At 47.4% G+C, this 25,819-nt stretch overlaps 1 protein-coding gene across 5 annotated transcripts in view; it reads left to right on the top strand.

Annotated features, from left to right (window-relative positions):
* Positions 1-25,819, top strand: part of MEGF6 (multiple EGF like domains 6) — a 206,646-nt gene that overhangs the window by 134,637 nt on the left and 46,190 nt on the right. For all 5 annotated transcript variants that reach the window (XM_083628414.1, XM_083628413.1, XM_083628415.1 and 2 more), the window contains 8 exons: positions 12,027-12,152; positions 14,593-14,715; positions 16,951-17,073; positions 17,871-18,008; positions 21,382-21,504; positions 23,055-23,177; positions 24,095-24,262; positions 24,927-25,058. In XM_083628414.1, the coding sequence (XP_083484540.1) occupies positions 12,027-12,152; positions 14,593-14,715; positions 16,951-17,073; positions 17,871-18,008; positions 21,382-21,504; positions 23,055-23,177; positions 24,095-24,262; positions 24,927-25,058 (1,056 nt within the window). The remainder of the gene's footprint in view (positions 1-12,026; positions 12,153-14,592; positions 14,716-16,950; positions 17,074-17,870; positions 18,009-21,381; positions 21,505-23,054; positions 23,178-24,094; positions 24,263-24,926; positions 25,059-25,819) is intronic.

Here is a 25,819-nt window from a genome sequence, read left to right as displayed (position 1 = left end):
TGTGGAGAGAGAGTTTTTGGTTGTTGGCCTCCATCGGTCTTGAGGGACAATGGAGTGTGCCTCTGAAGGTGAAATCAAGCCACTGTGTTAGCAGCACTGAAGTGACCTCCCCGGGGCGCAAACCTGGGCAATATGTGTGGAGGTCCTGGGCTGCCCAGATGACAATACTTCCGTCTTGATGGTGGTCCAAAGGAAAGCAGAGCAATACCTTTGGCACCAGCTTGGCTGCAGGAGTTGCCAGAAAGAGGCGTACCAGGTGCTATTCAACCATCAGCCCCACTCCAGATTTGTGTAGGGTTTGATCCTTAACTTTTCCTTCTCTCAAAGATATCTCACAGAGCAGTGGAGGTTTTCCTTCTCCTAGACAAGCTGGCTTTCCAGGTTCATGAGCTCCACCTGCTCCTCATTGCTACAGCACATGCAGAAACTGCCTTCTTGGTCGTTGGGCCCATCTTTGGTCTCATCTGCTCAGTCTGCCTGAGACTGTCTTCTCATGCAGTGTGAAATATACTTGGAGTCGAGTGTGGATTTCATGCTCTTTATTCAGCTCATAGTAGTGAGGAATGCCAGTTCCCCTGAAATGTCTGCTTTATATACATTATTTACACAATGGGCCCCATGTGATTGGCTAATTCCGGGATTCTCCTGTAGGCCAATCAGGTTGCAGATTCACTTCCACCTGGAGTTGGAATGGGTGGCTCCTGTGGACCAATCAGACTGCTGCATTCTGAATTATATTGTTCTAGGACCAATCAGACTGCTGCATTCTGAATCCTATTGTTCTAGGACCAATCAGACTGCTGCATTTTGGATCCTGTTCAGCTCAGTACATAACACCGTGGAAGTCCCTAACTCACCGAGGGTTTGAGACCTGATGAGCTTCCCTCACCTGGTTTGTTGTTGTTGTTGTTGCTGCTGCTGCTGCTGCTGTTGTTGTTTTCCCACCTGCTCTGCCCCAGCCTCCAGCCATAGAAGTTTCTGAAGCCTTCAAAATGGAGTTACTGTCATGGGCATTATGTGTATGTGTCTTCGGATGAGTTGAGTGGAAGATTATGAGTCATGGGGGTTGGAAGAGAGAGTGTGTGCATTCAGCAGTGCTTATTTTAGTAATAATAATAATAATAATAATAATAATAATAATAATAATACAATTTATTATTTATACCCCGCCCATCTGGCTGGGTTTCCCCAGCCACTCTGGGCGGCTTCCAACCAAATATTAAAAACAATACAGCATCAAACTTTAAAAACTTCCCTAAACAGGGCCCCCTTCAGTTGTCTTTTAAAAGTAAAAAAGTTGCTTATTGTTTTTGGTTGTTAGTTTGCTAATGCTGTTAATAGTCTTTTGTGGATTACAAATCCTGTAGTGTTTTGTGAGTCTTAGAATATGACTTTTTGTTGTGGTTGCGCTGTTTAGCTTATGTTTTAACCTTGTTGATAGCGTTTTATAGAAGGTGGTTGTTTTACTGGCAATTTGTTTTGCTGATGATTTGTTAATTGTTCTTCGTGATTTATGTTGAAACCTTGAGGTTTTATTATGTTATCATTGTTTATTGTTTGTGTGCCAATTTGTGTGAGGGAGAAGCGGCATAGAAATATAATAAATGAAATGAGAAGAGAAGAGTCACAGATGAATAAGCCTACTCATTGTAAGTAAGGGGCATGACGGCCAAATGCTGCTCTCTCTAGCATTTAAAACAAGTGCTGTGTTAATGACCGCTCCCCACATCATATGGGGAGCGCCTTTTGTGTGGTCACGTGCAGCCCCCACAATCCCATGCGGCTCCCGGCAGTAGAGCCTGGATTCGCCCCCCTCCCCAGGCTGGACACCTGGAGGCGGCCGCCTACCTCTGCCAGTTACCCAATCCCAGCTTTGGAGGCGTTGCCAAGACAGAGTTGGCCAGGTAAGGGGAGGGATCGACCTGCCCACACAATAGTGGGCAGAACTTACCTGAGTGTTCTCAGTCAGCTTCAGAGCTTCTCCCACCCTGCCCTCCCTCAGTTAAGCCTTCTTTCGCAGGTTAACCTCTTCTTCACAGGCACACGGGTACTGCTACGTTATGGTCGCTGTTGAAGGGCCAGAAAGGAATTTTCCTGCATTGGCAGGTTTTGCCTTCCCCGTAGCAAAACGTCATAACTTTGGCGGTTTCAGGCCTTGGGCAGAATCCTTTAGTCTTCCCTAAATGGGGGGGGGGCTGAAGCGGTGACCCATGCCCCCCCAGCGGTGATCCCAGGGTTCCCCATTAAAGGGGTTGTTTTGAGGGGAGGCATTGGCCATATGCCAATTGGTTGTTATTGCTCTCCCCTGTGACGGCGGCGAAATGGGGGGCAGGCTCTCTGCTTGAACAGACGTTCTCCAGAGCCAGCCCTATCCCCACACATTCTGGATAACCCTGATGTTCCCCAGATCCCCGGCCGGGGACTAGGAGGGAAAATGCCCAATGCCTAAGCCAAGGTCTCCCTAGATCTGAAGTTTTAATTAAGTTGTGGCCAAAATTTTGATCCCATAACAAGTTGTCTTGAGTCATTATTCCACCCGGGTGTTGGCCAGGGTTGGGGGGGGGGGTCTCCACCTGTCCACGCAAAACCCATTCTTCACTATATATAAATGCTTTCCCCTGCAAATCACTCCTGCTTTCACAGAGTGCTTTAACATTTCTTTTTGGTTTTCGCTAGTGTGGGGTTGAGCTTACCTTACCATAGTGAGATGGCAGACTGGGGCAGGGGCACGGAGGGTGTTTACTTGTCACAGGTCAGGGAGCGGGTTGCTGGATCAGGTCCTTCTTCTGAGTGCTGTATGTTGGACTAGATCACATCCTCCAAGTGTCCCTAATTTCCGGGAACAGTCCCACATTTACAGAAGCTGTCCTGGTTTCAGATTTGATCCTAGAATGTCCCACTTTCCCCCTTATTTTCATTGGAGAAATGTTGGAGGGTATGGAGTAGAATGTCTCTAGTGCCACTGGAGAAATGTTGGAGAGGATGTCTCTGTTTTCATCAGAGAAATGTTGGAGGGTATGCTAGATGGACCATTGAACCGGTCTTCTTATGTTCTTAGGGGAAGCTGGGAAGCCTGGATGCAAAGTTCCTGAGATCAGTTTGTTTACTTTTGTTTTTTTGCTTTCCCTTCCCTTTTGGCATTCCAATGCTCTGCATTTAATAAAAGGGGGGGGGGAGCAACTATCAGGCACAAAGTAGGCAGCCTCTCCACCTCCCCCCACTTAAAGGGTAGCCCACCTCATGTGGATTTCGGGAAGTGGGATTAATGTGCAAGCCTGCAGAATGCCAGAGAAAATGATTTTTGTAGAATGAAGGGACATTCAAGTTTCCCCCTCCCCCTGACCACCTTGTAAGTAAGTAAGCAGAACAAAAAACCCACATCCCATACATGAAAATCTCACTGAAATTTCCTCCTCCCTTGATATTTTTTTGAATGTAATTTCTTTTCTCATTAACTGATGGAAAACGCGTCAGGGGGAAAATATGTGAAGGTAATTTTTGGCAGAGCGCTACTGGAAACAGTTCTATAAAACCCTCAACCAGTTTCCTGAGTGGGGCAGAATATAATTTAGCAAAGTTGCCAAAATGAATAATTTTTTTGGTCAAAATATGGATTTGCTCAGGTTGTAACGCTCTGAGGTATTGAGAACTGGGCACTGTACCCTAGAGAAGTCCTCCTCCAATTTAGGATTTAAAATGAAATTCTGCAGAGACACAGAATGCCCTTTGAGCTGAAGAAGGTGGTCTTGTTTACCCAAAGCCAGGCAATTGCAGCTCAGAAATCTGCCCCGATTTTCCAAAGAGTGATTTTCAAGATTAGTGGGAACTGTTGGGGAACTGTAGGAGCCCTTCAGAACAAAAATGATGTAGAGGGAACAGGAAATCCCCTTCACCCAAATGAGCTATGACAAATCCTGTTTACATACAGAGAAGTTGGCCTTGCTATAATTTATGAAGGAGCATTATAAAGCTGTATACAACTATACATGTTGGGTATGAAAGCTGATAGGGAGATGTTTTTTCCTTCTTCTATCATAATATTGAACTTGTGGAAATCCAACAAATCTGATTGTTGGGAGATTCAAGACAGACAAAAAGATGTACTTCTTCATGCAGGGCCTAGTTAAACTGTGGAACTCACTCCCACAAGATGCCATGAAGGCAACCAACCTGGAGAGCTTTAGAAGGCTGGACAAATTCACAGAGGTGAGGCTGCCAGTGATGTCTGTCTTCTCTCTCCACTGTCAGAGGCAGTATGCCTCCGGGTACCAGTTGCTGGAAACCACAGGAGAGGAGAATGCTCTTGTGCTCAGATCCTGCTTGCAGGTTAATAATAATAATAATAATAATAATAATAATAATAATAATAATATTTTATTTGTATCCCGCCCTCCCCAGCCGAAGCCGGGCTCAGAGCAGCTAACAGCAATAAAAGTAACACAAAATTCTAAAATCAATTCATTTTAAAATCAGTTCATAATCAAATTAATGGCAACCATTGAGCTAGAGTTCTATGAGGATTACCAAAGGAGGGGGGTCAGACTGTGCCTTGGCCAAAGGCCTGGTGGAACGGCTCTGTCTTGTAGGCCCTGCGGAAAGATGTCAAGTCCCACAGGGCCCTAGTCTCTTGTGACAGAGCGTTTCACCAGATCGGAGCCCCGGCCGAAAAAGCCCCGGCTCTGGTTGAGGCCAGCCTAACCTCCCTGTGGCCCGGGATCTCCAAGATGTTTTTGTTTGAAGACCGTAAGGTCCTCCGTGGGACATACCAGGAGAGGTGGTCCCGTAGGTACGAGGGTCCTCGGCCGTATAGGGCTTTAAAGGTTTAAACCAGCACCTTAAACCTGATAGGCATCTGCTTGACCACTGTGAGAACAGGATTCTGGACTAGATGGCCTTTGCCATGATCCAGCAGCCTGGCTCTTTTAATGTTATTATTCACAATACTCTCCTCGGATGGATGGCTTTAAAAGACCAATTCATGGAGGAGAAGGTTTCTGGTGGTTGCTAACAGCATTCGAAATTCACCAGGTGCATTTTGCACCTGGCTTTCAGGCATGTGCAACCAAGTGAAGACACCCGGGTGCCAGGATGGCACCTGACATGTCCACCATCTGGAGGCACATGCCTGGGGATATTTGAATCTTGGCTGCTTTCACACCCTATCAACACATCCTGTCGAATTCTCTCTATTATATTTTCGCTGAGCAGTCAGAATGAATTTCAGGAACCAAAAAGTCATGTTGGAAAAAATAGGGCTTTCAAACCATCTAGCCCCAAAATGGCAACTGGTTTAAGGAGCCATTTGGTGCCTAGCTTATAGATTTAGTTTCTGACACTGGTTACTAAGCATGATGGCTGCGTTCTCCCTCTGCTTCAGCTCTTCTGAGCCTGTGAGCTCTCCATTTACCAACATCGAATCTGTAAGTGCTCCTTCTGGATTGAGCAGAGTGGAGCCCGAAATGTGAATGAGGAGGAGGAGAGTGTAGTGGCATCAAACCATTCACAAGTTGCTCCTGGGTTGACCAAACTGGACTATTAGCTGCTGGATAGATAGATAGAACCTTGCCGACAAAGGTCTGTATAGTAAAAGCTATGGTTTTCCCAGTAGTGATGTATGGAAGTGAGAGCTGGACCATAAAGAAGGCTGATTGCCGAAGAATTGATGCTTTTGAATTATGGTGCTGGAGGAGACTCCTGAGAGTCCCATGGACCGCAAGAAGATCAAACCTCTCCATTCTGAAGGAAATCAGCCCTGAGTGCTCACTGGAAGGACAGATCCTGAAGCTGAGGCTCCCTGGAAAAGACCCTGATGTTGGGAAAGATGGAGGGCACAAGGAGAAGGGGACGACAGAGGACGAGATGGTTGGACAGTGTTCTCGAAGCTACCAGCATGAGTTTGACCAAACTGTGGGAGGCAGTGGAAGACAGGAATGCCTGGCATGCTCTGGTCCATGGGGTCATGAAGAGTCGGACACGACTAAACGACTAAACAACAGCAACAACAAGAAGATAGATAGATAGATAGATAGATAGATAGATAGATAGATGGATGATAGACAATTTATTACAGTCTGAGACCAGCTTATAAAACACACTTGGGGGAACAGTCCCAGAAGGAAAACAAACAATTAAAACAATGTACAACAATAAATTTAAAATTTATGTTCTATACGGGTGTGTATCTTGCAGTTGCAAGAGCCCCTGAAAGAACTACTTCCCATAGTATTCCATGCCTCGTGACTCAGGTGGCACAGCAGAAGGGAATAAGGGTAAAATCCTGCTTCTGCTACGGCATTCCACCATAGTTAATTGGTAGAGTCTCTGTGTAGAGATCCTTGGTTCAGCCACTGGCATCTCTGTGATGGACTGGGACAGACCCCTGGAGAGCTGTTGCCAGCCAGTGTAGACACAACTGATCCAGATGGAGTCAGTGGTCTGACTTGGTATACAAGGCAGCTTCCCACGTTCCTGTGTCGTAAGAGCCATAACTCCATGGCAGAACATCTGCTTTGCATGAGGAAGGTCCAGGTTCTCTCCTCAGCATCTCTAGGTAGGTCTATGAGAGCCTCCTGCCTGAAACTCTGGAGAGCTGCTGCCAGTCAGTGTAGGTAGTTTTAGTCCAGATGGGCCAATGGTGCGATTTAGTAAAAAACAGTTAATTTTCCTGCGGGACAGGAGGTTGGGTGATGGCATGATCTCTTCATATGGATACTGTCCTTTAAGAGCTGTTTGGGGAGGACTGTGTTGCTTTGAGCTATATGCTCAATGGGCCATCCCATTATCCCAGCATTCCTTTTGAACAAGAAACATCCAATTTTGTAAGCTTAACTTTCATATGTGTGCTTGCTTGTTTGTGTGTTGGTATAACAGCCCGTTTAATTCTGAAATACAAAAACATGTCCTCTTTAATAGCAAGAAGTGGTTTAAGTTTTATATGGTTTCATACCAGGAGAGATTATTTTAGATTTAAGATGATCGCTTATTAAACCTTTCTAGTCTTGTTTTTCTCCCAGGCGGGCAAAAGTGAAGCCTGCCTTTACCATCATATTTTTTTAAAAAAAAACGGAAGGAAAGATAGAACCTCAACAGCATTCTTTATGAAAGCTTTGAATGTTTTTATTAGCTTTGTTTAAATATATGTGATTTGATTTTTTTTAATAGCTACCACCAGGCTCTGTAATATCCAGCTCCTCGTTGCTTCAGTCCAAGATGATTGTGCATGTGTGTGTTTTTGTTTTCGTTGCAAAAGAACCGTAAACCACTTTTCCAGCTCCTGTTCCAACAGCCCTTATGCATTGCTCAACAAACATTTTGACCCGACTCAATGGCTTTGGGTCCCCAAATGGGTTGCCTGGTTAATCAGGGGCTTGTGTGTCTACGCCTGAATGCAAAAGACCAATTCAAATTGTTCTCTGTATCAGGAAAGGTCACACATTGCTATTTCGGGCCATGTTTTGTTTTTTTGCTGGGGGAATCGTTTACAGTAAAATTAGGACATATTTGTGGCTTTTCCTTCTTGCACGCTAAGCCAAGTTTTCTTCTGCAGCTCCTGGAGGCTATTTGGGGATCACAGATGATCCTGGAAGAGCAGTGCACTGGAAAGCAGACACCTTTCAAGATGTTATATTGGGGATGAGGAACCTCAGGCCCTGGAGGGGAGGGGAGGTGGGCAAATTCAACCCTCCACTCCATCAGGCCCTTGGGTTGCTCCCTCCCAAGCCCTGATTCTACCCCTCCTTGGATGTTTTTTTGCCTGTCTGGAATGTGTTCTTCAACTCGGAGTACATCCTTTTCCCTAGATGGAGAGACTGCCTAGATGGAGAGTGGTGGGTTTTTTGGGGGGGGGGTCTGTATAAAACTTATTGTTGTTTAGGCGTGTCCAACTCTTCGTGACCCCATGGAAAAGAGCACGCCAGGCATTCCTGTCTTCCACTGCCTCCCGCAGTTTGGTCAAACTCATGTTTGTAGCTTCGAGAACACTGTCCAACCATCTCGTCCTCTTGTCGTCCCCTTCTCCTTGCGCCCTCCATCTTTCCCAACATCAGGGTCTTTTCCAGGGAGTCTTCTCTTCTCATGAGGTGGCCAAAGAATTGGAGCCTCAGCTTCAGCATCTGTCCTTCCAGTGAGCACTCAGGGCTGATTTCCTTCAGAATGGAATAGGTTTGATCTTCTTGCAGTCCATGGGACTCTCAAGAGTCTCCTCCAGCACCATAATTCAAAAGCATCAATTCTTCAGCGATCAGCTTTCTTTATGGTCCAGCTCTCACTTCCATACATCACTACTGGGAAAACCATAGCTTTAACTATACAGACCTTTGAATAAAACTAGCCTGCTGTTAAAATGCAAAATCCACATTTGTTGCTCTACCCACTTCTGTCTCCCGTCCACTGCTGGCATGTGGCCCCTGAAATGTTGCCTGGAAGCGAATGTGGCCCTTGGGTTGTAAAAAGTTCCCCACCTCCGACTCAAGAGACGTGGCGTTACCTTCTCCAAAAGCACCTCTCTTTTATTTGCGGGGAGGGAGAGGGGAGATGTCTCCTGGAGGGTTCGAGATAACTGCCTTCCAAATAATTGTCACTTGCCAGAAGTTGTTTATGGAAACCCACTGAACGGTTTCCTTTCTAAGATAATATTGTCAGCCAGTCTCTTGCGTGAAGAAGCAGGCTGTGGGCCATGAAATATAAATGTCTCCAGAGAATTTAAAGGCTAATGTACACATTCACTAAAGTCAAGTGGCAAAGCCTTTCCTGGACTGTACCACCGGGCCTGGCCCACTGAGGAGGCCATGTGAGGTGCCCACCTAATGCAGTGGAAGCTGCTGGGTGAAGAGGAGGGGGGCCCTCTGGCCAGGGAACCCCCAAGGGTAATCCCAGAGGATGAAGGCTCGGAGTCAGGGGATTGGTGGTGGGACACTGAGGAGACGTCAGAGAGGGAAGATTGGACAGAGGTGATGGATACAGAAGGGACAACAGGGTTTAATGATCAGGAGGAACCTGTGACAGGGAGCAGTTCAGACTCCGAGGCTACAGCAGAGGAGGGGGTTAAGATACTGCTGAAGGATCCTGGGAGTCTCCTTCTCCTGCTGTGACAATCTCCCCTCCACCCTGGTCTACAAGAACACACGGAATAATGAGGAGAGCAGAACAGAGGTCAGAGGCGGGCAGATGCAGTTTGAGACTGCTTGGGAAACATCTGAGAGAGGAGGAGCCTTAGAAGGGGTGGAAGGCAGGGACAGTTCCACAGGGGCAAGACCTACTCAGAAGTGTGGCTGAGTTGCATGCTGTTTCCTTGAATAAAGAATTAACTTTACTGACAACTGACTGCTTCTTCATACTGACCAGCATCTGATTCCAGCCCTGGCACCCAGGAAGGAAGAGCTGGGAAAGATAGCCTGGAGCCCCTCCCCCTTCCAATCAGCGTAAATTGGAGTTGGGAGAACATTTCCACCCAGGAGCTACATTCCTTTCTGGGAAACATATGCTGGACATGGGCGGGGCCAGAGGCAAAAGTGGGCGGAGCAACAAATGCAAATTTTACCATTGTACAGTTGCCTAGTTTCTACACACCACTCTCTGTCCTCCATCCAGAGAAACAAAAGGTGTGATCCAATCTGGCAAAAACATTCAAGGAGGATGCAAAGCAAGGTCAGGTAGGGGTGTGGCCTGAGTAGGGGGCGTGGCTTGGGAGAGTGCCTAAGGCCAGAAGGAGAGGCCTAGGGGGCTGCATTTGCCCCCAATGTGTAAATGGACTGAAGTTCTGAACTCCGTACAAAGTAGCTTCTCAAGTTCCATATGTGAAACAAGTCTTTGAAAGTCCAGAAAAGCAAGGCAGATTTTTGCGTGTACCTTTGGGGTGTTTTGAAGCATGACTGGCTGCCTAAAATGTTTCTTTCTCTCTTTGTTTACTGCATGGCGTGCAGCCAGAAAATAAGCTTCCCACATCCTTCTTGTCTCGCTGGAAGTTATTTGAATGCAGCTTCAATTGCCATTGGCTGCTCTCTTTCTGGATTGGTCTGAACCGCTGGGGGCACTTGGAGCCGCCCCTCCTGCCGTCAACACCCCATGATGGCCGTTTCCTTCCTTAAACAAACCCTCATCAAAACTTGTTCTTCAACCTCAGCACCTGCTGGGCAGGTGGCAGCGTGGGGCAGAGGGTTTGCCACATGCAGACAAAATTGTCGATTGGATTCCGTCCCTTGAACCACCCCCAGTTTGCAGCCTTGGATTATGTCACTGAAACCGTGTGGCTGAAATTTTGATCCAAGGAGAACATCCCTCCTTTCGTTCTTTTAAAAACGAAACAAGATAGCAGATCCAAAAATAATGGCCTGTTTTATATCATCAGCGCATTTTCTGCAGACGAGTCCCATACATGGAGTGTTCTGCTCATTGCTCAGTGACACACTGGTCTGGTTCACAAATGGCAAGTCCAATATTGTGGCTTACCTTGGCTGGGGAACCTTAGGACTAGAGGTCAAATAAAGCCCTTCAGGCAATTCTGTTAATTTCTCCCCAGCCCACTCCCCTCACCAGCTTTGCTTTGCCCCTCAGATGTTTGTGCCTGACTGCAGTGTGTCCTGCAAAGCAGATCATGCTTCTTGCTTGCCTGGATGGAGAGGGTTGTGTTCAGAAAATCGTCGTCTGTACAAAGGTGTTGCTCTGCACACTTTTGCCTTTGGATCCACCCACTACTGCCATGTGGCCCTCAGAAGGCTGCCCAGAAGATAATACGGCCCTTTGGTCTGAAAAGGGACCTCCCCAACTCTGCCTTCCTGGGACTTTGTGAATGTGTGGACTCCCAGAGAGGATCTTGCAACTGCTTTGCTCCATCCCAGTCCTTTTTCAGTGCCGCACTGAGTTCAGCCAAAGTTTGGCTTGGAGTATCATCACTGAAACCAGGGCTCTGGGTTAAGCTTCCTCTTCGCTAGCTACGAGCTGTAGACAAAAACATGACTGAAGAAAGCATCTGTTCACACATCACGTAGCTAGTGCAAAATGCAGCAGCTTTGCACTGCTGCTGAAAGAATTTGATTGGCTCCCAATTAACCAACAATGTGTTGGCTCTGATGCTCAAAGCCCAGGATGCTTGGAACCAGGATGCCTAAAATAAAATCATGTCCCCCATTATATACTCAGTTGATCGCTGAACTGTTCAGACGAGGGCTTCCTGCAGATACTGTCTTATCAGAAGGTTTGTTCCAGAATTGGCTTTTAGTGTGTCAGCAACTCCCTCCCATTGAAGCACCGGGAAGGAGCCTTTGGCCCTCCAGATGTTCTTGGACTACAACTCCCATCCTCCCTGATGACTGACTATGCTGGCTGGGACTGGTGGGGGTTGGAGTCCTAAAATCGGCATTAGATATTAGGTGGGTGCTGTCTTTGTTGTCATTTCAACACCTATTGAACCATAGCTGTCAACTTACAGATTTGAAAATAAGGGACCAGCAGCCTCGAAAATAAGGGATCAGCAGCCGAAATAAGGGATCAACAATTACTTTGATAATACATATTTTGTTGCGTGCAAATGGCTTTAGATAGCTATTAGGTCCATAAATTACCATATAGCATATATTCAACACAAAAAAGCAACAATTTGTTGTTGACAAAGGACAGCTGGACATAGAAAGGGCCCCATTACCTTCAGTGGCTTATTTAAGGGATATCATCAATAAGGGACAGCAGCGGGACATGGCGCTGGGATAAGGGACTGTCCCGCCAAATAAGGGACGCTTGACAGCTATGATTGAACACCTTCCTTTTTCAACAAGCCGTTTTTCAGTCGGTATCTGTATTGAAACTGAAAAATGGAATTGTTTTTAATTCTCTGTATATGTGGAATTGTTTTTATTTGTTTTGCATTGTTGGTCGTTATCATTTTACTGTGGAGTTGGTTCAAGATTTCTATGTGAAGTTGATTCATGACTGCAATCACGTAACTAAGAATGTAAGAAAGGCCTTCTGGATCTGGCCAATCACTCATCTATTGCAGTTTGACCTAATCCTGCCGCTGTTCTTTCATTTCCCAGCCATAAACACCTGTGCTATCAACAACGGTGGATGTGAACACGACTGTGTGCAGCTCACCCTCTCACAGCATCAGTGCCAATGCCGGCCAAATTACCAGCTGAAGGACGATGGGAAGCATTGCATTGGTGAGTCTCCTCTGCCCTTTGAGTCTCCCCTGCCCTTTGAGGGCTCAAGCAGAGGAACATGGCAGGCCTGTCTTATACTAAGTCCTGGACCCGTGGTCCATCTAGTTCCATATTGTTCACACAGCATTTTGGACAGGAGACATTCACAGCCCTATCAGGAGATGCCAAGGTTTGAACCTTTGACCTTCTGCATGCAAGGCAGGTGCTCTGCCATTGAGCTATGGACCTTCCCCTAGTAAGTTCCTAGTCCTCATGATTCTAAATGAAGACCTGGTTTAATAAGAACAAAGGAACGTGCCTTATACGGATCAGACCATTAGTCCATCTAGCACAACATTGTCTCTACTTGCATGCAGGGACTGTTCAAGGTTTCCAGCAGGGGACATTCCCAGCCGTACCTGGAGATGCCAATGATGGAACCTAGGACCTTCTGCTTGCAAAGCAGGTGCTCTAGCCACTGGGCTACTGCCCTCTTCCCAAATCGTCCCAAGGGCTATATATTGTCTCTAGGATCAGAGACAGGTACACCTCTGCAGACTACTTGCATGGAATTGTGTATATTTAATAAATATAATGAATTCCACCCCCCAAAAAAATATTATTGTCAGGGTCAAATTTGTACAGTGGAAATGCAGTCGCCAGTATCTATATTTTAATTCAGTTTTTAAAAATTGGATGAATTGTTTGGAATTAAGTTGGTGTGCGTTTTCACATTTGGTGATTAATTTAACACAATTACAGCCGGGGGTGGGGGAGAGAAGAGAAATCAAGAGCAACCCAAACTGGCAGCAGATTCACCCATCCCTGGCAGTAGCTCAGTGGTAAGAGCATCTGATTTGCATACAGAAGGTCTCAGGTTCAATCCCCAGCATCTCCCATTAGGGTTGGGCTCAGTCGCTTCATGATACAGCATTGGCTGCCTGAAACCCTGGGTTGGTCCTGATGAAAACAAGAGACAGTTGTGAGTGCCGTTAGGTGTGCCACCCCCTGGGCTTCCACAGGTGTTCCAAGTGAGATCAGCTGGTCGGGAAATGGTTGCTCATTCATAATGATTGCCTGGACCAGTGGTACAACCTGTGGGTCCCCAGATGTTGTTGGACTACAACTCCCATCATCCCTGAGCTCTGGCCTTGCTGGCTAGGGGTGATGGGAGTTGTAGTTCAACAACATTTGGGGACTCACAGGTTGAGAAAGGCTGGCCTGGACCAAGGCTCCTTGATTCAGGGCCGGATTTAGGTTTGATGAGGCCCTAAGCTACTGAAGGTAATGGGGGTCTTTATATGTCCAGCTGTCCTTTGTCAACAACAAATTGTCGCTGTTTTTTGTGTTGAATATATGCTATATAGTAATTTATGGACCTAATAGGTATCTAAAGCCATTTGCATGTAACAAAATATGTATTTTTATCAAAGTAACTGTTGAACTGAAATACAATTAAGAAGAATTATATTAATAGTGAAATACAATTAAGAAGTAGTATATTAATAGTGAAATAATTATTAAGCTTTTTCCCCCTTTAATTTTTTGGGGGGCCTCCAAGAGAGTGGGGCCCTAAGCTATAGCTTGTTTAGCTTATATGTAAATCCGGCACTGCCCTGATTGCATGGCCAGTTTGTGTTTAGAAGGGAGTGTGTAATGATGTTCTTTCAGACACCTTTTGAGGGATTGCTTTGTCTTTGGAGGAAGAGGAGAAGGGAGGGAAGTGGGGCGAAATGAAATAGAATGAAGCCCAGGAGTCTCCCATACCAGGGAAGAGACAGAATTATCTCTGAGGAAGCGCTCCCCCCCTTCCCTGCCCCTCCCCCTTAGTCATCTCTGGTTCCAGCAGAGGAGGGGAGAAAGCCAACGATGGAGAGAGAACCAGCTGGATAATCTCAGCTGGAAGGACTCAGATAAGAGACAGAAAGGGGAGGATGCTGGGGTGCAGATTAACCTAGAACAGGAGCTCTCTGGTGGAAAGTTGAAGCTGCAGCTCTTCTGGCATCTGAGTGCTGGCTGATCCCTCTTCAAAATGTACTTGAAAGGACTTGGCCCCTGGCTTCCTTTCCTGAACAACTGCATGCGGGATAAGCCATTGCCAGTGTTCTTTGGAAAGGGTGTTTGGCCTTTCTAAGAACCCGCACGGCGTAACTTCTCTTCTGCACAAGATGCAAGGAAGCCTCCATCCAAAGCAGTTGCACCCCACTGTTCCTCTCCCATAAGCAGAACTATTTTGGGCAACATCCTGTGGGTTTCTGCAGATGACCTATTTATTGAGAATAGACTCCATCCAGCTCAGTATTGACTGCACTGACTAGCAGTGGCTGTCCAGGGAGAGTCTCTTCCCTGTCCTACCCGGAGATGCTCCTGTGATCTTCTGCACGTGACGCCAAGGCTCTGCCTTGGACTGCTTCCTTTTGGACCATTTCCAACTGACTCGCTGCCTCCCTTCTCTTCCCAGTGAGAAACCCATGTGCCGACAGGAATGGAGGCTGCATGCACCGGTGTCAGAGCCGGCGTGGGGTGGCGCATTGCGAGTGCCACCCTGGATACAGGCTGGCGGATGACAACAAAGCTTGCGAAGGTATGGGGCGTCTCATGAGGCTCTTGCACAAGTTTTGCAGAGCTGTCCTTTCTCTCTCCCCCCCCCCCATGCAAATGCCTTGCTAATCTCCATAGATGCTATAATTAGTTGCTCCGTCTGGTCTGGGAGGATGATAAATGAGCCTTCAGCTGCCCTAGAAGATAAGTGCTTGCAAAAACAAAAATCCCATTTACTTCTTGCAATTAATACAGACCTTTCTAATGTTCATGGGGCTGGCGGGGACAGCAACCAAAAACCCCTCAGCCACCAATTCTATGCATGCCCAATATGCTCCATTCATAGGAAAGAGACTCCTGGGTAGCCAGTGGGGTGCCCTGCTGATTGTAGACTACAACTCCCATCATCCCTGACTGTTGACCCAATGGTCAGGGATGATTGGAGTTGGTGTTCAGCAACATATTGGGTGGAGCGATGTGGTGTCCTCCTGGTGTTCCTGGATAACAGCTTTGTGCGTCATCCTTGCGCATGGGCCATACTAAATCGTACAACTACACTACGACTCCCATTGTTGGGTAAATACGGGGGTTCAATAACCAACACCCTGTGGGTTCAGCCTGGACAGCCAGTAAAATCCAGGCTCCAGTTGTTAGTTGAACAGGATGTTTATTTAGGTGTTGCAAAGCTGGTGCAACACAACCGCAGCAAGCAAGTAGTTGAGGGATGGCACCCCAAATATGAAAAAAAAAACAAGCCACACGCATTTATAAATTTATAAACAAAGAGAAGCAAAGGGGCAGTTATGTCCATATATGGCAGTACTTCTGCTGTCTTCCACTGGTTCAATCAGGAGGCATAACATCTTAACTTTCCTTCGCCCTTAACAGTTACAGCAGTAGCTCGTGTTTTCATGTCGTTCTGTGCTTCTCTTGCAAACACAACCTTCACATCCTGGCCTTTACTTGCTCAGCCCTTCTCTGACACATTTCAACCTTTTAATTATTTCCATAATTTGTACGACACCCATAATCCCTGATCATTCGCCAGGCTGGCTGGGGCTGATGGGAGCTGATGTCCAACAACATTTAGAACTGCGGAGTCCCTTCATAAGTTGTTGGATAGACTACAGTGCCCCTCAACCTTGACTATTAGCCAGGCTGGCTGGGCCCTTCAGGTGTTGGGAGTCCAGTGACTATTGGAGGACACCACATTGCCCACTAGAAAACTTAAGAGTGTGGCGACCAAAACAAGATGGTAAGGCATGCTCTGCACTGTAAGATCTTTGCAGCCAGAGAGAGGGTTGTTATTGTTTAGTCGTTTTAGTCATGTTGGATTCTCCGTGACCCAATGAACCAGAGCATGCCTTGGAAACTCTCACTTTCTTCCCAAAACTTCTTTTTTATGTCCATGGAGTTTTCTTGGCAAAATACTGGAGTGGTTTGCCAGTTCCTTTTCCAGGTGGATCACATTTAGTCTCAACTCTCGGCTATGACCTGTCCATCTTGGGTAGCCCTGCACTGCATAGCTCATAGCTTCTCTGTGTTGTTCAAGCCCCTTCACCACAACAAGGCAGTGATCCATGAAGGGGAGAGAGAGGGTAGCAATGGGCAAACTTTCCACCAGCACTGGGAACAACAGGATTTTAGATCTGGATAGAGAACAGCAATTAGAACAAATGAACTAACTCAGGTCCATTAATTTCAATGGGACCACTCTGAATATCCAGAAGCATTGCTTCATCTGGCAGTGAAGGCAAAGCATATCCAACACGGCTAGTAGCCACGGATAGTCTTTATCCTCCATGAATTTATCTAATCCTCTTTTAAAGCCATCCAAGTTGGTGTCCATGGCCAGTTCCATAGTTTATGTACTGTGTGAAGAAGCAGTTTCATTTGACTGCCCTGAGTTTCTCAACATTCAAGCTCTCTGGCTCAATGGCAGTCTTCACCATCAGCTGTTCTGCTCACATTCTCTGCAGTTCTGCTCCAATTTCATGGAACCACAGGACTGTGGAGATGGAAGGGGCCCAAAGGTTCATCTAGTCCAGTGGTTCTCAACCTGTGGGTCCCCAGATGTTGTTGGACTACAACTCCCACCATCCCTGAGCTCTGGCCTTGCTAGCTAGGGGTGATGGGAGTTGTAGTTCAACAACATCTGGGGACCCGCAGGTTGAGAAAGGCTGGTCTAGTCCCACCCCCTGCAAGCTGGCAATTATGTACGGGGATCTAAATCTGCTCGTCTGCATAAAATAGCTTGCTTCTGCTTTCTTCCGTCCAGATATCGATGAATGCGTAGCAGGGATAGCCATGTGTGTGCATGGTTGCCTGAACACCCGCGGCTCCTTTAAATGCACTTGCAATCCAGGCTATGAGCTGGGGGCTGATGGCAAGCAGTGTTACCGTAAGTATCCATCTCCATAGAGTCACAGAACCATAGAGCTGGAAGGGACCCCAAGGGTCATCGAGTGCAACCCCATGTTCTTCCCTCTGATGAAAGTGCAAGAGCGGAAGATGCTGAGATAAGGCTTTCCTTGGGCAAGTTACGGAGTCTTTTGGTGGGGCCACATAGTCAGCCCACATCAAACATCACTTCACACAAGCTTGTTCCAGATCCAGTGCTGTTTTTCTAGAAAAAGAGGTGCCGGAACTTGCCACGAACGCCTCCCTTGTTCTCTTATATTGGCAATGGTGCCCACCTGAGAATTCCAGTGAGTTCCGGTTGGGGGGAAAAGCGCCAAATCCCTTTTGGGGTTCTGTTTATCCCTGAAATAACATATACAGTACCGTGATTAATAAAACAAGAGATATAAGTTCTCTTGCTACATGTTTTGACTTCCACCTCTGGATTTTAGTCCAGGTAAATAACCCTTGTTTAAAACTGTATTTAGATACCCAGTTGTTTCATATGTGTTTTTATTGTGTTGTGGAATTGCTTCAAGAATCAAAATGCTTCATAGGAAGTGATTCGCAAAATAAATCAGAATAACAAGAAGAGTGAAATATCAAGGGGCAGTGTAGGCCTGCGAATTTTGGAATTCACATTTCAGATCTTCTTTTTTTAAAAAAAAACCTTTTAAATTTTGAATGTGTGCAAACTCTTTTACTGAAACGTTGATTTCATGCAAATGTCTGCTTCCGCTTGGCCATGGGTCAACAGATGATTCTGTAGGAAACCAGTCAATCTTCTTGCTTTTCTAGGTATAGAAATGGAAATTGTGAACAGCTGTGAGACCAGCAATGGGGGCTGTTCTCACCTTTGCCACCACACCAGCAGTGGTCCCGTCTGCAGCTGCAACTCAGGATACCAGCTGGACGAAGACAAGAAGACTTGCATTGGTAATCCAATAACCTGAGCTGGTAATTTGTTAAGTGAAGAAAAAAACTATGATGAGCATATGAGAGGCAAGGAACCTGGTGCCTTCCAGTCTCTGCTGACCTACAGCTCCCATCATCCCTGACCAGTGGCCATGCTGGCTGGAGCTGATGGGAGTTGGCATCCAACACCGTCTGCAGGGCCACAGGCTTCCCCATCTCTGACCTAAGAGGCACCCCTCACTCTCAGCTGGGAAAGCCTCTTCGAAATAGAGACATCCCTCCATCTCTCATATGCAGTAAGCAGTGCTGTTACTTAAAGCATGGATGAGGAACCTATGACCTTCCAAATGTTGCCGGACTATAATACCCATCATCCTTGACAACTGGCTATGCTGTTTGGAGGTTTGCCTTGAGAAGCATCTAAGGGGCTCCCTGTTGCTTTTTACATTTTTCACTCGCTGAGATCACAGGCGGAGTGTTCTGCTGCCTTTTGCAGAAGACTACTGAACCCCAGGCTTCCTCCCAACCCTTGAGTTGCAAAGGATGTTGGGGGATCATCCTAGAGGTTGTGTGGTGGTCCCTGTGGTGGTGGTCCCTGTCAATACTTTTTTCCTGGAAAAAACAGTGGGGGAACTCACCACAAAGTTGTTTGTTTATTGCAGGCTCAGTCGCACAAACACACACCGGGCAGTGACTAAATGTAAGATGTGATTAAGCAGACAATGTTCTGGATTAGAAATGGCCACAACTTTATTGATTACAGTTATAGGTGGGGTTTTGGCTCAGGCATTGGGTGTATATCCGTTCCAGCCTCTCCCCCCCCCCCCGCTACCTGACCATAACAACAACAAACAACAACAACAACGTGGTAAGGGAACTCAGTTTCCCCAAGTTTCTGCTAAAAACAACAAGCCTCTGGTCCCTGTACTCCTGTTTGGGAAAGGGCTCTTTGGCCATTGTTTGGTCTAGGTATCCAGAGCACACAAACCAACCAGGGTATGGAGGCAACCATATGGGTTATTTTGGTCTGGCTGCTAAGGGCAGCCAAATAAACTGTGGACCCCTGCATGATATCCTACATTTTAGGGGTATGGCCTTGAGCGAGCAAGACACACATGTGGAGAAAGCATGGGTCACCTGCCCAATGGAACCCAGGGTGGATCTTTGGCCCATCAGGGATGTCTCTCCCTGAACTACCCCACCTGACCAGGACCCTGGGGAACACCTTCTTGGTATACCTGGAAGCTTGCGAGGTAGGGATGGGGGGAAATTTTCAGCCCAGGGTCCACATTTCCTTCTTCACAACCTTCTGAGGGCCACATGCCAGGGACAGGTATGGCCAGAGGCAAATGTAGGTGGGGCAATGCATCTAAATGTAACCTTCATGCAGCCAGTTTCTACACATGCTTGTTCACCCTTCTCTATCCATCCAGACAAGTGAGAAGCATATATATTGCACTTTATTATAATGAACCAGGCCACTGGTCCATCTGGCCCAATACTACCCGCCATCACCTCTCCAGGATTTTAGGCAGGGATCTTTCCAAACCCAACTTCCTGAGATTCTTTTAACAGGAGGTGCCAGCAGTTGAACTTCTGTTCCCTCACTCCCAATGAACATCTGAAGCTCTCTTAGACTGAGTCAGGCCATCTAGCTAGGCATTGTCAACACAGACTCCATGTTTTCAGAGAGGAGACTTTTCTAGCCCTGCTTGGAAACGTCAGGGATCAAACCTGAGACCTTCTGCGTGCTCGGCAGGTGCTAATACCACAGGCCCTGGGAGACCTGGCTTCCTTTGCCTTCCCCTCCATCAACAACACTAGAAGAATTACTGACAACAACAAGGTCTCCATCTCCAAGCAAGCTGCCAAAAACTCAGCGCTCTGTCAAGTTGTAGGTTGCCTGCTGGACAAAGGCGTGTGCGTAGGTGTTTGTGTGTGTGTGTGTGAATGCCATGATCTCAAATGTCTGCATTTCATTTTATATCACGCTGTGTTGAGTCCCAGTCTGGCAATTAACCTAATCAGAAACTCTCGGCAGATCTTACCAGCCAGGCATTTCCTGGATAGGGAACTGGCTCCGCCTGTGTTTAAATGTTTATGCACCGGATGCATCTGAGCTGCGCGTGTGGAGCGTAGGTCTGTCTGGGTCAGTGCCCGGAGCATCCAGGGGGATCTTCAGAGGACCATTAAGTGCAATTTCGCCTGCATCCTTTCTGCATTGAGGTTGTACTTGCTGTCCCCCTGCCTCCCACAGGGATTTTCTCAGCTTTCCCATGTCCAGGGGCAATTACTCTGGATGATTCTATTAAATTTCTTAGCTCTGAGGGTGTGTGACGGGCAAGGAAGGTTTAGTAGGCCCTGGAATACTGTTTGCACTTTCATTTCAAGCCAGTGCAATTGGTAGACAGTATCTATGGGCAGCCTCAGACTTGTATAAGAATAATTTATTATTTATAATAATGGGTTTCCCTAGCCACTCTGGGCGGCTCGCAACAGAATATTAAAAACATGATCAAACATTTAACATTCAAAGCTTCCCTAAACAGGGCTGCCTTCAGTCTGGTAGTTGTTTTTCTCTTTGACATCTGATGGAGGGCGTTCCACAGGGCGGGTGCCACTACCGAGAAGGCCCTCTGCCTGGTTCCCTGTAATCTCACTTCTCACAGGGAGGGAATCACCAGAAGGCCCTCAGAGCTAGACCTCAGTGTCCGGGCTGAACGATGGGGGTGGAGACGCTCATTCAAGTATACTGGGTCAATCTGGTTTGAGGCCTGATTCAGCATGTTGGATTGGGCCAGATCTAACCTGGGATAATCCAGCCCTGGCGCAATCGAGGCCCTGAACTGAATGGGGGCGGGCCATGCACAGCCCTAAACTTAATTAGGGTTTAAAACCCCAATTAAACATGCAATCAGGGCAATGGTTGCCGGGAGAGGAGGTCCAAGTAGAGATTCTCACTTGCACCTCTTTCTCTCTCTCCCCCCCCACTTTCCCCTCCCTAATTTTGGGAAGTGCTGTAGCTCCCCAAGAGAAAATCTATCTTGCATGCAGAAGGTCTCCAGTTCAATCCCCAGCTTCTCCAGATGGGGCTGGGATTGCGCCCCCCACCTAAAACCCTGGAGAGCTACTGCCAGTCAGTGTAGACACTATTGAACCAGATGCCCCCTTCCCCCACAATATGTGCATTTTTGTACACATCAGTCAGAGAACTGCAGGACAGCTGGCTTTCAGTTTGAGAGGTAGGAACTGGGAAGATTCCCGTTGAAATGCCAGCAGATCCCAATGCCTCCCCCGTTTCTGTCTTAGGGGGAGGGCCACGTAAACCTGCTCCTCCTTCACAGGGCCCTTCGCAGGGCTGATGCGGGCTGACAACCGTTTCTCTTTCGACCAGATACGGACGAGTGTGGTGCTCGTTCTCATTGCTGCCACCAGGACTGCTACAACTACCCAGGGGGTTACGAGTGTGTTTGCTTCGCTGGATACAGGCTGAACGCTGACGGCTGCAGCTGCGATGGTAGGGAGGTGCTATGTGCTCAGCGGGACTCAAAAAATAGTTTGGCGTTGCGCCCTTCCATTCGTTTTCAGCTCCTGAGCAAAGGTCCACATGCTTTTTGTGTGTGTGTGTGTGAGCGTGCATCTAGGGATGGAGGCATCTGTCAGTTTCCCAGTCTTACTTAAGTCTGGTTCATCTTATTGACCTGCAGTTCAGAGAAGGGGAAACACAAATGATCAAGGGGGTGGAGCGAAAGGTGGCAGCGCTTGGAACTTTGCAGTTTAGAGGAATGGGAGAGTGAGCAAGGCGACAGGTCAGAAGTCTTATAGAACGTACGCATGGAGAAAGTGGTTGCGTGGCGAGTTCCCGCCTCCCCCACGGAAATAAAGATACAGGACACCAGTATTTTAGGTTAATGGGCAAAATTAGGCCACAACTTTATTGATTACAGGAATTGAGCGGTATTGGCTTAGGCATTGGTCCTATCGACTAACCGGCTTCAGCCCGATTGCTAGAAGACCAGCAAGGGTTAACCACCAGTAGGGGGAGTCCTGCCGATGTACATCAACTAGGAGCTCCCCCGGGGTCACCGCTCGGGGGCGTGCCTTTGGCCCACACCTCCATAGGCTTCGGACAGGGCAACGCCCCCCGGAATCCTTTACCGGACTACCCCTCGATATGGGGGAAGGTGATGGCACTTCCTCCCCCCCTCACTCATCTGCATAACAATGCCCTTACCAATGCCTAACTGCCACTCGAGCAATAGCTCGCCGCCAATACCCTCAAACCTGTAACCAATCCCTAATCCCTGAAGATATGTCGTTCAACCAGATATCATTTCCAGCATCCGAAAGATGCACTCCATCATCTCTGTAGAGGGCCTCCATGCTAAACTGGATGCTGAAGCAGCTGGGGCGCTGGAGCAGAGAAAGAGGGAAATCCTCAGGCGCGCTGGCCCTAAACAGCATGGGCCACGCCTCCCAGGCCAGCCGATTGGCTGGCAAGGGAGATGACATGCCCGAGGATTCCCTGCTCTTGCAGGGGCTGAAGCCCACAACCCCACCTCCTCTCCAACTCGAAAGTGGCTATAAAGAAAAGTTTTCCTCCCCCTCTCTCATAGCACAAGAACTCGTGGGCATCCAATGAAGCCGAGTGTTGAAAGTTTCAGGATGGATAAAATAAAATAATCCATATGGTGCACAGTTAAAACTATGGAGCTTGCTAGCACAGAAGGCAGTGATGGCCACCAGAATGGATGGCTTTAAATGAGGGTTAGACAAATTCCTGGAGGCTATTGATAGCTACAAGCCGTGAAGGCTGTGCTCTGCCTCCATAGTCTGAGACAGTTATGCTTCTGAATCCCAGTTGCTGGAAAGCACAGGAGGAGAGTGGGCTCTTGTGCCCGGGTCCAGCTTTTGGGCTTCCCATTGGGTTGGTCATTGTGAGAACAGAAAGCTGGACTAGATGGGCCATTGGCCTAGTCCAGCCATGTTGTTAGATTCTTACATTCTGAAGATTTGTAGCTCAAAATTAAAACTAAAAAAAAAAAAATGCCTCCTTTAATTTTTAAGATGTGGATGAGTGCTCTTCAAATAACGGCGGATGTGAACATCTCTGCCAGAACCTGGTGGGGTCTTTCCATTGCAGCTGTCAGATTGGCTACAAGCTCGATGAAGACCGAAGGAGCTGTCTCTGTAAGTGACTTCTTCATCTTTCCACCCGTTTCATTCTTCTTCTTCTTCTTCTTCTTCTTCTTCTTCTTCTTCTTCTTCTTCTTCACAACAACAACAACGACACTGGAGGCATTTTACTTCTTTAGATTGAGAGCCCACTCGATCTGAAAAGCTTTGTGCACATGGTACAGGAAACATCAGCAACCCCCAAAACAAAACAAAACAGCTCCTTGGAGCAAATCAACAAAGAAATTAAAAGCCAAGACAGCACAGTGGCTCTTCGTTATACCTACTTATATTTGTTTATTTATTACATTTTATTTCCATCCACCTTCCTCTAAGAAACTCAAGGTGATATACCCAGTTCTGTCCCCTTCTCATTTAGTTCCCAATTTTATCCTCCTCCTTGGAGGAGATGATAGGAGCTGAACTGAGAACATTCTGCATCTGCACGGGAGCCCTTTTCAACCGAAGGGCAACATTCCCTTCTAGGCAACTTTCTGGGGGCCGTATTCCCGAAGTGAGCCAGGGCCAGAGGCAAAAGTGTGTGGAGCGCTGAATGCCAATTTTACCTTCAGACGGCCGGATAGTTCCTATGCTTACTTGCACTCCCCCAAACTCTGTCCTCCATCCAGGCATTATCCGAAGGGCCAAATAAAGAGGTCCTCTGCCCTGATCCAAAGCACATGCTCTATGATTAGCAACCCTTCTCAAGCTATACCTAAAAATGTAATGTGTGAAGAAGGGTCCACATGCAGAAGGTGTGCGTCATTTTGGAAAAGGGCATTTAGAATCTTTACAACATAAAACAATATAGACCATTGTACACTGGTCAGCCCCCATATTGAATTTATTTCTTTTGGTGAATGATCAGACCATTTTTCTGGGTCCTTGGCATTCCTTAAATGTCCTTGGCGTGGTTTGCTTATTCTCCGCAGTGCTTGATGAACCCGTGGAGGCCCTGGATAGCCGGCGTCCCATCTTCCGCCCGCTCCCCCACGTGGCGGTCCTGCGAGATGAGCTCACCCAGCTATTTGATGAAGACTACCTTGATGAGGAGGAGGAGGCAGAAGCAAGAGGAGAGCACACACTGTCTGAGAAATTCAGTAAGCACACATGGGACCCACAGCAAAACATTGCACTGTGTCTTCCTTCCTAAAATGAGTGCTCCTGTCCAGGGTTGCAGCCGCCGGCCAGCTAGGCATGCCCTTTTCCCAGGTATTCCATTCCATCATTAATTTTCCTGGTTTTCTCTTCCTCCATCAAAACACACACCAGCAACAATCACTATTCCACTGAACATACGTACCTTTTGTTTCTGACATTCAAATATATTTTATTTATTCTGAACATATTGCACTCCAGTACTGGGAGATGTGAATTCAGTCTTTGTAATTTCCAGCACAAAATTACCTGATTTGCTAAACTGTGGTTTGGAACTTAGCTATCCACACCAGCTTCTGTGCATTGCTGAATCTTACAGTGCAGCTGTTTAAATGAATCAAACGATCGATTTGCATCATTATTCCGGACAAGAGCATTGGCCCATCTAGCTTGGTGTTGTTTACACAGACTGGCAGTGGTTCTCCAGGGTTGCAGACGGGACTTTTCCCCCAGTCCTACCTGGAGGTCCTAGGGATTGAACCTGGGACCTTTGGCATGTTAAGCACGGAGCTAGGAGCCTCCCCCAGTTAGCCCTCATAAAAGTATTGCACTACTGTTGCCTCTTGGTTCAAGGTTGAGCTCCGTAACAGTTTACCTTTCTTGCAGTCTGCTTGGACGACACCTTCGGCCATGACTGCAGCCTGACGTGTGACGATTGCCAAAATGGAGGGGTGTGCAATGAGGACCGGACAGGCTGCAACTGCCCTGCTGGCTGGAGCGGGATCCTCTGCAACCAAAGTGAGTCGGAAAGGCGATGCCCCGGCAAACGATGGGGCCGCCTTTTATGACCTGTCAAAGTGTTTCCTTCCTAGAGGCCATTAAACGTGAAGAGCGTCAGGGCAATGGTGAGCCAGCTGGCTTGGAATAGCACCAAAGGCCTGCATTTTATCATGTTTACCTTGGACTAGAGTTACCCGGCAAAAGCGCTCCGTAAAGTTGTGCGGAGGCCGTTGCCGCTATCTGCCCCTTGAGATCCCCGTCTGCAGTCCAGGCATTTTTGTGTGCCTTGGATCTGAGTGTTTGCACTCAGACAGCAGCTATAAACCTATCGGCGGTGAATTAGAATCACTGCTGGCTTTTGAAAGGCTAATGAACTCTTTATATGACACCAGTGGGAACCTTTGGGGATTCTGTCTCCCAGCACAGTGTCTGGCCACTCTGGAAAAACAGAGACCACCACTCCCCACTACCGCCACCTCCCTCAAGGGGCCAATTGAGTCTGTAGGCAGAATTGAGTCATGCCTGTACCTTCCCTGCCCATTCACCTGACACTAAATGAACTGATGCCTATCTAAGAAGAAGATCTTCTTTCTTTACCTTTCGCGAGAAAGCCAAAGGCCCATCCAGCAGTTAACCACATGTCTACAGGAAATTTGCAAGCAGGACCTGAGTGCAGCAGCGCTCTTGCCACTTGTGATTCCCAGCAACTGGGAGGCATACATACCTCTGACGATGGAGGGAAAGCATAGGGCTTTTATATGCCTCCCCCTGATCTGATT

The sequence above is a fragment of the Podarcis filfolensis genome, assembly GCF_964270895.1.
Source record: "Podarcis filfolensis genome assembly, chromosome: 8".
NCBI classification, from domain to species: domain Eukaryota; kingdom Metazoa; phylum Chordata; class Lepidosauria; order Squamata; family Lacertidae; genus Podarcis; species Podarcis filfolensis.
Note: the sequence above shows the minus strand (reverse complement) of the source record. Positions and strands in the feature narration are given on the sequence as shown.